A 16,546-nucleotide genomic window follows, 5' to 3' on the forward strand; every position below is an offset into this window, starting at 1 on the left:
AAGCCCTGTCTTGATGCAGAACAATGGGTTCTGGGGAATCTTACTAACTGCCTTCCTAGTGGGGCCAGTTCCTAGAAGCAGCTTTCTCTGTACCCCAGAGCTCTTGTAGCTGCTGGAGCTTTCAGGAGGGGCAAGCCTGCTGGTTTGTTTACTTCCGCTCTTACCTAGACCAGCTGGCTCTGCTCTCCGCTGTTAAAAGGTCTTAGGATTCTGCATCTTTCCACTGTAGCAGACTCAGCCATAGGGTACTGAGGGAGCTCTATAAAGACTGATGGTCACCCTCCTAGGCTTTTGGAGAGAGAGAAAGAAAGAAAGAAAGAAAGAAAGAAAGAAAGAAAGAAAGAAAGAAAGAAAGAAAGAAAGAAAGAAAGGGGGAGAGAGAGAGGGGGGGGAGAGGGGAGAGGGGAGAGAGGAAAGAGAGGAGGGCAGTGTATATTACGAACAACACCCCCGAAAAAGTCTCAGCTTCATTTTACGTACAAAAGCAATGAGGTCCATGATAGTATGATAGTGAGAGGCAAGATCAGAAAGGCAGGTTCGGCCACTGCTGGATCATGGAGCTGCGCTTTTCCCTGCAGACTCATAGGTTTGCAGTCCTTGGCAGCGAAGTCTCAACTGTGATGTCCACACCCTATCACCTGAACAGGCTGAGGCACCACTGAGCAATACTACCATTTGTGGACTCCCCCATCACTTCTGAGCCCACCTCAGGTCTCATACAAGCTGCCTCCCCTTGGGCAGGCCCATCCCACAGGGTTCCCGAGAAAGCCCACTGTGTGTTCCTGTGACACCTACTCACCTGCCTCTCCCTTGCTGCCTGGTGGGCCCTGGGGTCCTTGGACACCTGGATTTAGGGTTAAAATGTGAGGTTAGGGAACCATGGGAAGATAATAAGAGAACTTGCAGCTGGCTGGGTATGAGACAGACAAGATGAACAGTTAAGAGGAAGTTCGGGACTGGGAAAACCAATGCCAACTCAGCTGGTCTCAGCAGGACCTGGGTCACCTTCCCCAAATATTTCCTTAAAGTTCACATGCAAGGCACCATTGCCCTCCCCTCCCCCCCCCAACGAACTTCTCCACTCCGCAAGTAAGTACACCTTTCAATGTATTTCTGCAGCTAACTGTAACAGAGTGCATCGTGGGTACACCTCCATCCCCAGCGCTGGGAGGTGGTTCAGCAGTTAAGATGCTCTTGCGAGGACCTGAGTTCGGTTCCTAGCATCCGTGTCAGGCACAAATGCCTGTAGCCACAGCTCCATGGGATTTATCTGGCTTCTTTCAGCACTGCCCTGACATCCATTCCCAGGCACTATTATGTGCCATCAGAAAACAGAACTTAACAGACCAATAAAAACTGTTCTCAAAGGTAAGCCTCTGCCTAGCTCGGGAAAAGGACTGCCCTGAAGCATCCTGGGAGGCAAAGGGAGAAGTGATGGAGAGGAGATAAGTCCAGACATAGGAGGGGCTGGCTGCTGGTGCCATGGCTGGGATGGTGCTCTACTCTTGGGGGTGTATTCCATTTTCTCCCTTAAAACATACAGTTTATGTGTGTTTGTGTGTGAGAGGGTGTATACGTCATTTGTGTGGGCTGCTGAGTCTCGTGGAGCTGGCTACAGATGGTTGTGAGCCACTTGACATGGATGCTGTGAGCCAACCCAGGGTCCTCTGGCCATTCTGCGGAGCCTTCCCTCCAGACCTCCTCTTTCCTTTCTTGCTTGGTGTACTGGCTGGTTTTGTGTCAACTTGACACAGCTGGAGTTATCACAGAGAAAGGAGCTTCAGTTGGGGAAGTGCCTCCATGAGATCCAGCTGTAAGGCATTTTCTCAATTAGTGATCAAGGTGGAAAGGCCCTTTGTGGGTGGCACCATCCCTGGGCTGGTAGTCTTGGATTCTATTAAGACAGCAGGCTGAGCAAGCCAGGGGAAGCAGGCCAGTACGTAACATCCCTCCGTGGCCTCTGCATCAGCTCCTGCTTTCTGACCTGTTTGAGTTCCAGTCCTGACTTCCTTTGGTGATGAACAGCAGTGTGGAGATGTAAGCTGAATAAACCCTTTCCTCCCCAACTTGCTTCTTGGTCATGATGTTTGTGCCGGAATAGAAACCCTGGCTAAGACACTTGGTAAAAACAACCTTTGGCTCCTCCACTTTACCTGTGTCCTAGTATGATTTCCTTTTCCTGCCATGTCTGGGGTCAGAGAGAATTCAGAATGAGACATCTCCCCATTCGTGAGAGAGGGAAGAAAAGAATCAGAGTGTAACTTAGGGGAGAAAGGGAAAGAACACAGGGTCAGAAGACAGAGACCATACCTGGGGCTCCATCGCGACCGGCAGCCCCCTTTTCTCCCTTCTCAGCAGCTGGCCCAGGCAGCCCAGGGGTTCCAGGTGCACCCGGGGCCCCTTTTGGACCTGGGGGATAAAGAAGAGCAGAGACAGCAGCTAGTCAAACAACAGTAGATGGTAAAACATTCACCCAGCCTCCAAGGGCAGGCTAGCCCATGAGCCTCCAAGGGCAGGCTAGCCCATGAGCCTCCAAGGGCAGGCTAGTCCATGAAGGAAACAAAAGATCTAGGGTGATACCAAGAAGCGTATGGTCTGGGAGACACGGAAGAAATGGAAAAAGAATTGTATAGATGGTGTCTGAGCCAGCCACAGAGATGTAGCTTCAGGTACCAGTTCAAATTTGACTGTGTGGCTGTGTCCCCTATCCGTGTCAGGAAGCCTGTGGCTCTGGGTAGACATGCTTGCTGCAGGAACAGCAGCCTCTACCTGAGGCAAAGCCAGGACTTTTGAATTCTATGCTTTTCCCTGCTGAGTAGCCATCAACTGAGCCTTTGTGGGCTTTGACCAAGCTAGGCAAACCATGAAGTAAGGGAGCAAGATGGTAGCCTAGTGAATAGGAGTCTGGGCTTCTCAGTGCTGGCTCCCAGCAGCACTGCTTAGGTCTTGGAAATGGGAGCTGCAGTTCCCAGAAATGAGCCATACCATGGTAAGATTCTACAAGGCTGATGAACAATTAAAGTGTGCATGATTGTGGAGAGTTGGAATGTTGCAGGTCCAGAGCCAAATTATCCTGGATTATCTTTAGCCCCTTAATAGCCATTTATTAACCATCTCTGTGTTTTGTCTAATATCCTCGTGACCCTTAGGTAAAGTCTGTCTGGAATGGACTAATAGACCCCTTAGCATCTGTCAACCCTAAGGCTAGCAATGTTATCAGATAGCCTCTGAGGCCTAATGCGGTGTTTTTCGCTACCTGCTTGATGTTCCCACCAATGTATTTTTAAAGTACCTTGATTTATGGTTTTCTTTTGTTCTGTTACTATTAAACTTTCAGGAAGCCTATCACACTGAAGCAGGCTTTGTAAGCTAACCTGAGTCCATGGACCTGGGCTACAGCCATTTATATTTGGTTTCAGAATACACAGTCTTTTATTCCCTTGGAGATGAGAGCTTTGTCAACAGCACACGGCACTGCTGTCATTACAGCCCTCAGGGAGAGCCAAGTCTAACACACGAGACATGAGGCCTGTACCAACACCAAGCTAATCAAAGACACTCGATAGGAGTGCTTCTGGGAGACATGGAATGTTCTGGAAGCCTGGGACATTTGGGAAGATGTGAGGAGGAGATAGGAAATAGGTATGTCCACATACTATCCTAGGAAGCTGACCGCTTTTGTAGGTTGGAGGGAGAAGGCAATCATTTGGCTCAGGGGAAGGCAGAGGTCCTGAGCTGGGTATCCTCACTCTATCAGGGGTAGAGAAGGGGTCTCATGAAGCATACGGACTGATCAGGCCCACTGGAAGGTGCGCCGAATTTAGAAAAAACGTAGAAGGCTCCCAGCTAAGGAGCCTACCAGTGAAAGTTCTAGGGAAGGGCGGAGTGGGTTAGACTAGAGGAGAACCTACCTGGAGAGCCTCGTTCACCTTTAATCCGGAACAACTCTGTAAGGGAAGGAGAGAAGGTTGCAGACTGAACCAGAGTGCAGAGGGAAGCTTGATTTTGCTCCTGTGCCCCAACGAGAGCACACAGACTCTGCATTGGAAGCCTGGGACCCCGTGTGTCTTCTAGCCTTGGAGGTTTGAACAATAACACCTAAATTTGTTCAGAAAAGTAAACTTAGACGGACCAGGAATGGGACCCCCTGGAAGTTGAGGAAATAGAGAAATACTCAGATTGCTGGTCTACATCAGCCTTGCCCTTGACCAAACTGTGTTGGTCAAAATGGCTGTTTTTCAGTAGCTACGTTGGTTGGGTGTTCATCCAGCATGCATGGTAATCATGCATGCTGGTTTCATCCTCAGCACCAAAGACCCTGGGTGTGGTAGTACCTGGATTTTGAGTGAGGTTGTTGAACTGCTGACGGAGTTGCTCCTGGCTGGTGTGGACCCAGCTGAGCTGGGCCTGCAAGGCCTGGGCACTAGGTACCAGGTGTGTTTTGGGATGTGCCCACTGCAGCCAGAAGGGTGGCTTGTCCTCGGCAGCTAGTGATCCATTGCCACAGCACATCTCTAGCATCTGGAGGTGCTCCTGCAGATTGAGAACTGGAACCCACAGCATCAGTTAGGGGTCTCAGTGGAGCCTGAGACATTGGGGAGGGTTTCTGATAGTCTGTGCAGCATGTACATGTCTTCTATAGGACATGGAGTTCAAACACAAATTCTGTGCGTTGTGGGATAAAGGAAACAGAATGGACTCCCCACAACAGATCCCTGGGACCTGTTGGCCAGCCAACCTAGCCATTTGGTGAAGTCCAGGCCAGAAAGAGACTCTGTCTCAAAATGGACAATGCATCTGAAATGGCTTTCATATGCATCACACACACACACACACACACACACACACACACACACACTCACACCCTCTTCATTCCTCCATTACCTTGGTGCATCTAACCACCGTGTCCTAGCATAGCGCAGCAGTACTCTGAGAATGCCAGTAGGAAGCCTGAACCTTACACCAGAGGAGCTTAGGTGGCCACTCCAGGAGGAGCCACATAGGACCAGGACAAGGGCAGCTCACCTTGAATCAGCAGTAGTGCAGTACCTGCTGTGAGCAGGATCAGATGGATGGCCATGACCACCATGCAGAAGGTCCCCCCATTTCTCTTCTTGGGCACTGGATCTGTCATGCAAGAGGAAAAAGGATGGCTTCAGAGGCACAGAGAAGGAGCCAGCCTGTGCCAGGCCACATGCAGGGGTGCAGGAGACTCCCTGGAAAGTAGGAAAGGCAACCAGATCTTTCTTGTTACTGTTTTTGCCACAAGGCAAGAAGTTCCATGTTTAGTCCTTTATATGTGTGGCTGGAGAATAGGGGACACGCAGATCCCCAGGGCTTGCTGGCCAGTCAGACTAGCCCTCTTGGTGAGCTCAGCCTAGTAAGAGATGCTTCCTTAAAGAAAAGAAGAAGAAAGAAGGAGGAGGAGGGGAAGAGGAAGAGGAGGAGGAAGAGGAGGAGGAGGAAGAGGAGGAACAAGGGGATGGAAGGGGAGAGAAGCGAGGGGGGACGGGAAGGGCAGAGGAGGGAATGGAAGGGAAGGGAAGGGGAGGGGAATGGAAGGAGAAGGGAGGGAAGGGAAAGAGAGGGAAGGGGAAGGGAGGGAAGGGGAAGGGAGGAAAAGGGGAAAGGGGAAAGGGAAAAAGGGGAAAGGGAAATGGGGAAAGGGGGAAGGGGAAAGGGGGAAATGGGGAAAGGGGAAGGAATAGGAAGGGAAGGGAAGGGAAGGGAAGGGAAGGGAAAGGAAGGGGAGGGGAGAGAAGGGGAGGGAAGCTGGTGAGCACCTACAAAATGACACCTGAGATTAACTGCTCCCACGCCCAAGTATGTATAACCAGATGTATAGATCTTGCTCAGTCTTGAACACCAATGTGATGCCTGGTCTGTGTTGGAGTCACCAATACTTACACAGCAAATCACTGAAGCTACAGGTTGCATTTACACAGTCTGGGAGGACAAAGAGGTTTGTTCTTGTTTCCTAAACCCTCTGTGAGGCTCAGAGAACTGAGCAACTTACTAGTACATAAGACGCAGGAGGGAAGTTTGTGTCTTTACTTCCTTGGTCTCTCTCTCTCTCTCTCTGTGTGTGTGCATGTGTGATTCTCTGCCTCTGTGTGTGTGTGTGTGTGTGTGTGTGTGTGTGTGTATGTACATGAAGCTATGTGTGCATTCAAAACGTTTGGCACAAGCTATTAAACAGAGCAACAGGAATGACAGGGGACCATGACCTTGCCTCAGCTCTATAAGGTCCCACCCTGCTGGAGTGTGCATTGTGAGCATTTGGGGTGTGCCTTTGCTATCATCCCTTCTGTGCCCACTGACACAGACGTATACAGTGGTTCCTTGTTGCCTGTGCAGGAAATCTCCAGAGCCGCATAAAGGTATTAAAAATACAAAGATGATTTAGTTCCTTATACACTATGTGGTATTTGCACAGAAGCCACACACACTGTGTGAGAGGTGACATGCAGTGGCATAGGAAGGGGAGATATACCAGAATCCCAAGTATCAGAGGTCAAGGTTGGGCAGTAAAAATGATATAAATGTTGTAAGAGCGCAGAAGAAAGCCTTGGAGATAAGATGAAGAGAAGAGAGGGTCCCACTGTGGGTATAGTTGTGGGTGTTCGCTCTGACTCAGAATGTTTTCAGAATTGGGTTGGGAACATAGCTTAGTGTAGGTAAAGCCTTGCAAGTGTGGGGACCAGACTTTGGATCCTGAGGACCCACATAAATGTTGGCTGGGTGTGGTTACCCCCATCTGCTATGTCAGCCCTGGGGAGAAAGTGAGCAGTTGCATCAGTGAGCTCTCCGTTGTGTGAAGACCATGTCTCAGTAAATAAAGTATAGAGCAGTGAAGGAGGATGTCAGCAGAGTGTCCATATACACCTTGAAATGCACCCGCACACGTGTGAATGTGCTTACACGCATGCACACACCCCACACATACTGACATAGGCCAAGAGGAATTCAGAGTTCCCATCTGACCCAAGACGTGTTTAGGAACTGGGGACTTGTATTTCGAAGGTATATCCCACTCACTGTATAGACAGAAGAGGGGCTGATGAAGGTCTTATGTTCACATCTGCTAGTTCATCTCCTTGAAGGTGGAAGAAATACAAAGGAAATGTCTCTTCTAAGTAGTTTGAATCCTGAGGAAGAACTTCCCTGGTTAAGAGACTACAATGCCTCTGGTATTGTCTTAGGGCTTCCAGTGCTGTGAAGAGACACCACGACCAAAGCAACCCTTAGAAAAGTCATTATTTAATTGGGGCTGGCTTACAGGTTCAGAGATTCAGTCCATTATCATCAAGGCAAGAGCATGGCAGTGTCCAGGCAGACATGAGGCTGGAGGAACCAAAAGCTATACGTCTTGATCCAAAGGCAGACAAGAGAAGACTGGCTCCCACGTGATTAGGAGGAGGGTCTTAAGGCCTACCCCCATAGTGACACACTTCTTCCATCAAGACCACACCTCCTAATAGTGCCACTCCCTGGGCAAAGGGTGCACAAACCATCACATAGGTCCTCAGAGACTTCCCTGGGATAAAAGAGGGAGACTGGACAGAAAGACATTTCACACTGTGACAGCCTACTCTGTGGGTTCTGATGAAATGAGGGACTCTGTCTTTAAAAGAAAAGGTGGTTAGTGCCCAAGGAATGACACTCCCAGAGGCTGTCCTTTGATATCTTCACACACACACACACACACACACACACACACACACACACACACACACATTCACACAGGAACACACATTGTACATGCAAATGTAAGAAGTTAAAGGCAGAGAACATTCAAAGACTAAAGAAAAAGTATCAAAAACAGTTAGAAAGGCCACATTATCTGCAAAGAGATACTACCTGAACGACATCCGATTCTCCATCTGAAACCATTGTGTTCTGTGTGCTGAAAGGAAAGAATTACTGATCACAAATTCTCTTGTGAATGAAAAGATCCTTCAGGAATGAATGGAAAATAAAGACATTCTCAGAAAAAGGGAGACCAGAAGAATTTGAAGGAACTTTTCCAAACAGGAAATGAGAATAGAAGACCTACAGTTTCAAAACAGAAAAAGAATAATTGGAATAGTTAAAAACAGGTATACACACACACACACACACACACACATCTCTTTGGGTTTCTAAAATTTCACTTCATGCTTGAAAACAAACATACTCTCTTCTTATACTGTACACAATTTATGGTGAGGAAATTCTTAAGATAAATGTATTTTCAAAGTGGAAAAGGACAAAAATTGAAATAAAATTTCTATATTTGATCTGACATGGGAAAAAAACACTAATTCCAACAGACGACGGCATATTGTATAAGTGTGTTACAATGCTGGGAGAAACTTCTAAGGAAGCTGCTGCAGTTTCAATGGCTCACGTGTGTGGCCTGGTCTCCAACTGATGATGCTGTTTGGCAATGCTGTGGAACCTTTAGGAGGTTGAACCTTGCTGGAGGAAGTGAGTCGCCGAGGAGAGCCTTGAGGCTTTATAGCAGGGCTCCACTTCGTGTTAATGAAATGCTTTCTGAGTGGGGGTGCCACGTGAGCAACCCTGCTCTCCCACTGCTGTGCCTTCCCTGCCCACTGCCCTGTCTTTCCAGCTGTGAGGACTCTACCCCTCTGAAGCCTGAGCCAAACTATAAACTCCTTCACTCTTAAGTTGCTTTTGTCAAGGAATTTTGTCACAGCAAGGAAGGAACCTCCAAGACAAAAATACACATTCTAATGGAATTCCAAAAGGTATTCAAATGATACATTGGAAAACAAGAAAAAAAAAACAGAAATTGTGCAATAAGATGATCTTTTAAAGCCCTAACATATTGATAATTGATAAATCTGTAAGCTGTCCCTGCCTACCGATCTGCACAGATGTTGGCAAGCTTATGTAACACAACTACATATTACCTAGAAGAAACCAGAACTTCAAAATAAAGAAGCAAAAATTGGTACATCTGAACGGAGAAAGATAGAAATCGATAAATATAATGAGATATTTCAGTTTTAATACCTTGTTCTCAACAGCTGATTAAAAACCAGCAAAGACAAAAAAGACCAAATACCATCAATAAACACCTAATGAACATTTACAGGACACTTGATCAAATATCAAGCACATGCTTTTACATCATACATAGAACATTTAGCAAAACTGACCATATCCTCTGTCATAAAACAGGCCCTCAGTAACGTGTGGAGAGAACAAGGTTGAGGCTGGGGAGATGGCTTGGGCAGTAAAATACTTGATATACAGCATGACCACCTGAATTCAGACCAGAAGAACCCACATAAAACACCATGCGAAGGAATGCTCTTCTGTAATTCCAGTGAAAACTTCAAACACTGGGGCCTGGAGAGTTGTCTCAACAGTGAAGAGCCCTTGTTGTTCTTCCAGAGGACCCGAGTTCATGTTAGGTGACTCACAAGAACCTGCAACTCCCGCTTCGGGGCATCTGATGCCCTTTTCTGGATGGATGTCATGGGCATACATGTGTGCATACATATACAGGAACACACATACACATATTAAATAAAATAAATCAGTAATAATAAAGGCATCTGCAAACATTTAAAGCTAGTGTCATAGAGTCAATAGTTTTCCTTAAGTGTTAGACCAAGGGAAGGATGTCCATCCCTGTCCTCTTATTTGATACAGTCATGAATAAACAACATAGAGGAAATAAGAGATGTAGCTTTGAAAGGAGGAACAAATCTATTTCTATTTGCAGAAGCACATGTCTAGTTAACAAATCCCTCATAATCTTCAAAAGGAATCCACAGAACTAATAAGTAACTCATCAAAGCTGTAGGATACATGATCAACATATAAAATTCAATGGCATTGTTCTATCCTGATAAAAAGCAATTGGTAGCCAAAATTAAACACAGTAGTACTAGGCTGAGATGATGGTCAGCGGTTAAGAGCACTGGCTACTCTTTCAGAAGATCAGAGCTCAGAATCTAGCACCCACACCAGGAGGCTCACAACCACTTATAACTCCAGCTCTGGACATCCAACAGCCTCTTACAGCCTTCGTAGGTACCTGCAAGCATGTACACATGCATGCACACATGTATGCACACACAGGCACAAATGAAAAATAATAAATCAATATCCCATGGTAATATCTCAGTCCAAAGAAAATAAAATATTCAAGTATAAAAACTAATGAAACAGATCCAGGATCAATATACTGGAAATTATAAAATTCAACTTTAGGAAAATAAAGTGGAGACGTGAAGAGACTATGTTCATAGACTAAACCTGTATGGGGTAAAGATGTTAAACATTCATACATTCATTTATAGAGGTAACATAACTCCTACCAATACTATAGCATGATTTTAATGTAGTAATAGACAGACAAGCTAAAATTAAAATGTATGTGGAAAGGTTAGGCTATAGAATAACTAAAGCAATCTGGTAAATAAGGGTGAAATGTGAGAAAGAACTCTATATGATGCAATAATTGAGACAATGTAGCATTGGGAGAGAGCTCGTCATAGAACATGTGAGCCATTGTGCTATGTTGTTGAGCCACCCTTGCATGCCTATAATAAAGCCTGCTTTGTGGTCCTATGTAATTCTCTTTATAGATTGCCTGATACATTTTATGAATATTTTTCCAAAGACTTTGGTGTCAAAAGTCATGAAATATATTGGTTTTAAATTTGTGGTCTAGCCGGGCATGGTGGCGCACGCCTTTAATCCCAGCACTCAGGAGGCAGAGGCAGGCGGATTTCTGAGTTCAAGGCCAGCCTGGTCTACAGAGTGAGTTCCAGGACAGCCAGGGCTATACAGAGAAACCCTGTCTCAAAAAACCAAAAAAAAAAAAAATGTGGTCTATATGACCCTATTAAATGTAAGGAGCAGGAAAAAATAAATCAACATCAGCAAAAGGTCTCTCAGTGCTCGGTGACCAAGAAGTAACCCACAGGGTTTCACTGAAATCTTGGTCACATGACAGAGCACTTTTCCCTGAGTGTGCTCTCATGTCACACAATGCTGCCAAGGACTACCTGATGCACCTGCTGTGCATCTGTATGCTGTGCTCCATTTTGACTGTGCACGTGAAGTGCTCTGCTCTTCTTACCTAACGGTTAGATGGAGGGAAATGAAGACAGCGTGTCAGCACTGAACAGTCTATCTCCAGATGCTACAGAAATGAAAACGTATATTTCCATTACAATTTCACAAATATCTATAGCAACATGATCTGTAGTAGTTCCAAAGATGGAAGGGTCCTAATGTCCCTCAGAAAATGAACACACATTCATACTGTGGGACACTACCCATTTAATAAGAACCCAATTCTGGGATCCCTGTCTGAGTGACTCTCAGGGGAATTACACTGGGTGATAAAATTGAAAGCCCTGATTGGGGAAATGGCTCAGGGGATAAAGCACTTGCTATAAAATTGTGAGGATCTGAGTTAGAACCCCCAGAAACCATCCAATGTTGGCTGCAGGAGCACACAGCTGTGACCCCTTGCTTTTGGCAGGGGTCAGGGGAGAATACAGAAGAATCCTGAGAAGCTGGAGGCCAGCAGCAAAATTAGAGGCCTTGTCTCAATCAAGGCAGAAGCTGAGACCTGACACCTGAGGTCGTCCTTGTCCTTTGACATCTGCTTGCAAGTCATAGCATGTGTCATACACATTATACATATTAAAAAAGAGAGAAAAATAAAAATAAATCTTTAATTACGTTGTGTGTGTGTGTGTGTGTATGTGTGTGTGCGTGTGTGTGTGTGTGTGTGTGACACGTGTGAAGGTCAGAGGACAGCTTGTGGGACAGTTTTCTCCTTCCACCATGCAGGTTCTGGAGGCTTGGCTGCAACTACCTTTGTTCCCTGAACCGTCTTTCTGGTCTCAAAACAGATCAGTCGACAGTTGCATACGATGTGATTTATGTAACACTCCCTAAATAGCACAAGTGTGGAGAGAAGAAACTGAGAAACCTTGCAGGCCGAGTGATTGCTTGTGAGGGACTGAGGACTAGCTGCAGCTCTAATGCCTGCTGTAGAGTGGAAAATACACATAGGTGGCTGTCCTCACAGCTGGTGGGGTGGATCTGTGTCTGACGGGGGAGGTTTAGCAAAACTATACAAGAAGCTCTGCCTGAAAGAACCTGGGTGAAGAAAGGTCACAAAAGGCCTTCTTGGGCCATTTCCTCACTTTCTCTGTGTCTCTACATGATTATTTGACAACAAAAGTTTTTCTTTTTTTGAGCCACTATGCAAAAGTCAGATGATTTAGAGATGTTGAAGGCAGAACAGCCAGGCATAGTGGTTCATTCATGCCTTTAGACCCGGCAAGGCAGAGGCAGGAGAATCTCTGTGAGTTTGAGGATAGCCTGGTCTACATAGTTCAGGGACAGTCAGTACTACATAGTGAGACAGAGAAGGAGAGAGGGTTGGGGAGGGGGAGGGAAGAAAAGAGGAAGGGAATGTGGGAAGGAGGGAGGGAGGGGGAGAGAAGGGACTTTGGGGGTGAAGATGTCAGGAGAAGTTTTCAAATTAACAGATTATCTTTAAAGCAAGAAGAAGGGACACGGTGGGGGGGGGCATTGCTGGAGGTCAAAGGTGAGCATTATGGCAAACAACGACAAGGCCTTAACCTTTCTATAGCATTTGGGGGTGTGTGGTGCTGGAGACTAGGGAGGTAGCTTGGCTGGTAAAGCACTTGCTGTGCAAGTCTGAGGGCATGAGTTCATTCAGATCCCAACCTAAGACAGGACAGTGTAACAGATGCCTGTAATCCCACAACTCTGTAATCCCAGAAACCTCTAAAAGTCTGTTGCCAGCCAGTGTGGGGCACACAGTGGAAAACAAAAATCCTATCTCAAACAGAACAGAAGGCAGAGGACCAAAACCTGAGGTTTACTGGTCACACTCAAACACTCACAGTGTTTTAAAGTGTTAAAGTATGTGTGTGTGTGTGTGTGTGTGTGTGTGTGTGTGTGTGTGTATGTATGTGTGTATGTGTGTATGTATGTGTGTTATGTGTGTGTGTATGTGTGAGTATGTATGTGTATGTGTGTGTGTATGTATGTGTGTGTATGTGTGTGTATGTGTGTGTGATGTCCTTGCTTTGTGCGTGTGTTCCTGTTTGTAGGATATGTGCATGCATAAGGACGCAGATGTAGGTGGAGGCAGGAGCTGACATTAAGTGTCTTCCTCAATTGATCTCTGTCTTACTTTCTGACATAAGATCTCTTGCTGAACACAAAACTCGCCAGTTACCTAGATAAGCTCTCCACAGCCCTCACTTTGCTTCTTTACAGCTAGCTACTGCCTTGGTCATCTCTTGCTGCGGAGCATCCTGACTCTCTACCTACCAGAGAGAGCAAGCTCAGCTACAGACCAGAGCACTCAACCTCCATGCAACCCTCCAGCCTCCCCACTAACCTCAGGATGGGGTTCAAAACCTTCATCCCACCCTCAGTTCCACTGATTATTCCTCCCAGTTCTGAAGGACAGCATGAGCTACATCTGTGTGTGTGTGTGTGTGTGCGTGTGCGTGTGCGTGCGTGCGTGCGTGCGTGCGTGTGTGTGTGTGTGTGTGTGTGTGTGTGTGTGTGTGACCAGGACATGTGTCACCCCTCCCCTCCATCCACTGTCTCATTTCTGTTTCTAGCTCAGCTCCTTCCATCCTATCAACATTAGAAGGGACATAACCTCTGACCTCAGGCCCCACCCCTGGTTACATCCACGATGTCCTGTGAAATGTTCAGCGTCAGCCAGTGATACCTTGTTTAGGAAGATCAGTTGAAGCAGGATTTACCTTCCTTGGCCCTAAGTATGTTTCCCTGGAGACCAACCATCCTGTTTATCAAGTGTCCTTTCTCTGCACCCAGTGTGGTATCTGGAAGATAGTAGGGACTGAGTATGTTTAGACAGTTGAATTTTCTAGAACAGTGTATCTTTAAAAATCCAGGGGGTGAGGGTATAGAATTGATCAGTGAACTGCTTGCCTAGCAAGCATGAGGAGCTGAGTTTGATCTCCAGAACTCATGTGAAAAAGCCAGGCACAGAGGCGGCAGACATGTCTTCATGGCTAACAGCATTGACTGCACTATCAGAGGTCCCGAATTTGTATTCCAGCACCCACATCGGGTGGCTCAACTCCCTTTAACTCCAGCTGATCACTGCAAAGGATGATTTCCCCATAGATTGTTCTAGAAAGGGAAATCAGAGCTCTCCAGTGGCAAACAAGTCCACTCCTGACTTTAAATGCTACAAATTCCTGAAGATGCAAACGATACATCACTTATACAATGCTAAGAGAGTAAGAAACAGGGCCAGTGAAATAGCTCAGTGGGTAGAAGCACGTCCCACCAAGCCTGGCCAGGTGGGAATTCAACCCCAAAATTTCACAGGGTAGAAAGAAAGGACTGATTCCTAAAGTAGTTCTGCCTTCCACTCATGCACTGATACATGCGTGCGTGTGCACGCACTCACACACACACACACACACACACACAATTATAATCAAATTTTTAAAAATATTTGAAGGTTGTGCTCCATCTGAGTCAGACTGATAAAGAAGCCAGAGAAGCTGGAGCATATCTTAGCTGACAGGAGAGGAAGAGTGTGGTGCTCTTAGATCAACACATAGTAAGGAGCTTCTCTTCAAACACAGACAGCTTTGGTTTCAGAGCTGGGACTTTGCATTTGAAACAGAACTGTACAGAACCCAGGTGAGCCCCTAAGCTGCCGAATATCAAAGATGGCTTGGCGTTCCTCATCCTTCCTCCCCTCCCTCCCCAGAGCTGAGGTCACAGGCCTGTATGACCTGTTTATGCTCTGCCACAGACTGAACCCTACGAGCTCCATACCCCTCTACCGTATGAGCTGGCTCTCAGGCCCTCGGGGACTTCTTCACAATGTTTGCTTTGTATTTTCATCTCCATGCGCACCGCATTATGCCCTCATAAGATGTTCACTACTGAAGGGTCATTCCTTAACAAGCACCAGACACTGGAAAGTGTTTTAAAAGGATCAGACTTTAAGCAAAAATTGACTCCACACCAAGAACACAGCATCTGTGGTCAGCTTTCCAGAAAGTCCAGATGGACAGAGTCTAGCGAGTGAGAGTCAGGGAGGACATGCACCAGGGCACCAGCCTGCACCTCCTTTGCCCTCGTCTCTTCTTACTTCCCACCAACAGACTAGGTTTCTGTGCAACTGCATTACAAGGGAGTCATACGTTACCATTGATTTCGAAGGTCTCCATCACAGGGAACATGGCTTGGTCAAAATTGGCTCCGTCTTCTGTGCTGCCCAAGAAGTCTTCCTCTTTGAGGGTTTCTTTACTTCCCATTGCTAAGCTTTATAGGTGGCCAAAGCCCTGGAGCCAGCAGAAATGCTCCCCCCAGGAGGAAGCCGGGCTCCCATTTAACTGTGGCAGCTAGCTGGAGGCACATACAACTTCCCCTTGGCAATGATTCTTCAATTTGCACAATGTTTCCTGACTGTGGGGACCAGGCTGCTCCTTAGTGTAGAATTGATTTTTGCTTAAATATCAGCCTGTTCACATGTGAAGCTGTTGTGTGGGGAAACTGCCTGTTATGGAGAGTTGAAGAAATTTGGGAAAGACCCTCCGTGTCCCCAGGCCCTTAGGTGACACTGAAATGGACCTTTTGTCTTCCTTCTTTATGCCTTTCCAATCCCCAAATACATCCAGATCCAGCTAGCTATCCCAGGACTTCACCGGCCCACACAAAAATCTTCTTCTGACCCACTTCAGGCTGAGTTCATCTCTAGACTTAGTGGGGCCCTAGATCAGCATCGGGAACATGGACTGGAAGCCCAGGTCCCACCCACACAGACCAAATCCAAACCTATAGTTTAGTAAGGTCCCTTTGTGATTTAGAGCACATTAAAGCTTAGGAAGTAGGCTAGGAAGATTAAAGTGCTCATTGGGCAAGCATAACGACATGGGTTCAAATCTCCAGACCCTACTGAAAAACAAAATGACAGCAATGAAAACCAGGTGTCATTGCAACGTCTGTCACTGCAGAAATGGTAGGACAGGGACAGGTATCCCTGAAGCTCCCATCAGTCTAGTCACATCAGTGAGCCCCAGGTGCAATGAGAGGGAGGGAGAGAGGGGGGAGGAGGAAGGGGGAGAGAGAAGGGGGGAGGGAGGAGAGAGAGAGAGAGAGAGAGAGAGAGAGAGAGAGAGAGAGAGAGAGAGAGAGAGAGAGAGAGAGATCCTACTTTAAACAGTATGATGGAAGGCCAGAGAGATGGCTCAGTAGGTAAAGGCCCTTATAGCCAAACCTGGCAGTTTGAACTTGATTTCTATGATCCACATGGTGAGAAGAGAAAACTGACTCCCACAATTATCTTCTAGCCTCCACATACAGGTATGCACACCATCACACATGTGCACATACATATACAGCACACAATTAAAATTCAAACACTTTCAAAATCACTCTGGAGGTGCCTTTTGGTAGCATATCAGTAAGCTTTCCAAACAACACTCGTGTGTGTGTGTGTGTGTGTGTGTGTGTGTGTGTGCGTGTGCATGTG

At 46.6% G+C, this 16,546-nt stretch overlaps 1 protein-coding gene across 1 annotated transcript in view; it reads right to left on the bottom strand.

Moving 5' to 3' along the window:
- Marco (macrophage receptor with collagenous structure) overlaps nucleotides 1-15,577 on the bottom strand; it is a 30,893-nt gene extending 15,316 nt beyond the window's left edge. Inside the window, exons 1-6 of the mRNA XM_021198960.2 lie at nucleotides 15,221-15,577; nucleotides 5,026-5,127; nucleotides 4,335-4,547; nucleotides 3,912-3,947; nucleotides 2,311-2,409; nucleotides 800-844 (exon numbers count right to left, since the gene is read on the bottom strand). Coding sequence (XP_021054619.1) covers nucleotides 800-844; nucleotides 2,311-2,409; nucleotides 3,912-3,947; nucleotides 4,335-4,547; nucleotides 5,026-5,127; nucleotides 15,221-15,329 — 604 coding nt within the window. The 5' untranslated portion in view covers nucleotides 15,330-15,577. The remainder of the gene's footprint in view (nucleotides 1-799; nucleotides 845-2,310; nucleotides 2,410-3,911; nucleotides 3,948-4,334; nucleotides 4,548-5,025; nucleotides 5,128-15,220) is intronic.
- Between the last annotated feature and the right edge of the window lie 969 nt (nucleotides 15,578-16,546).

This window comes from Mus pahari, chromosome 5 (assembly GCF_900095145.1).
Source record: "Mus pahari chromosome 5, PAHARI_EIJ_v1.1, whole genome shotgun sequence".
Lineage (NCBI taxonomy): Eukaryota > Metazoa > Chordata > Mammalia > Rodentia > Muridae > Mus > Mus pahari.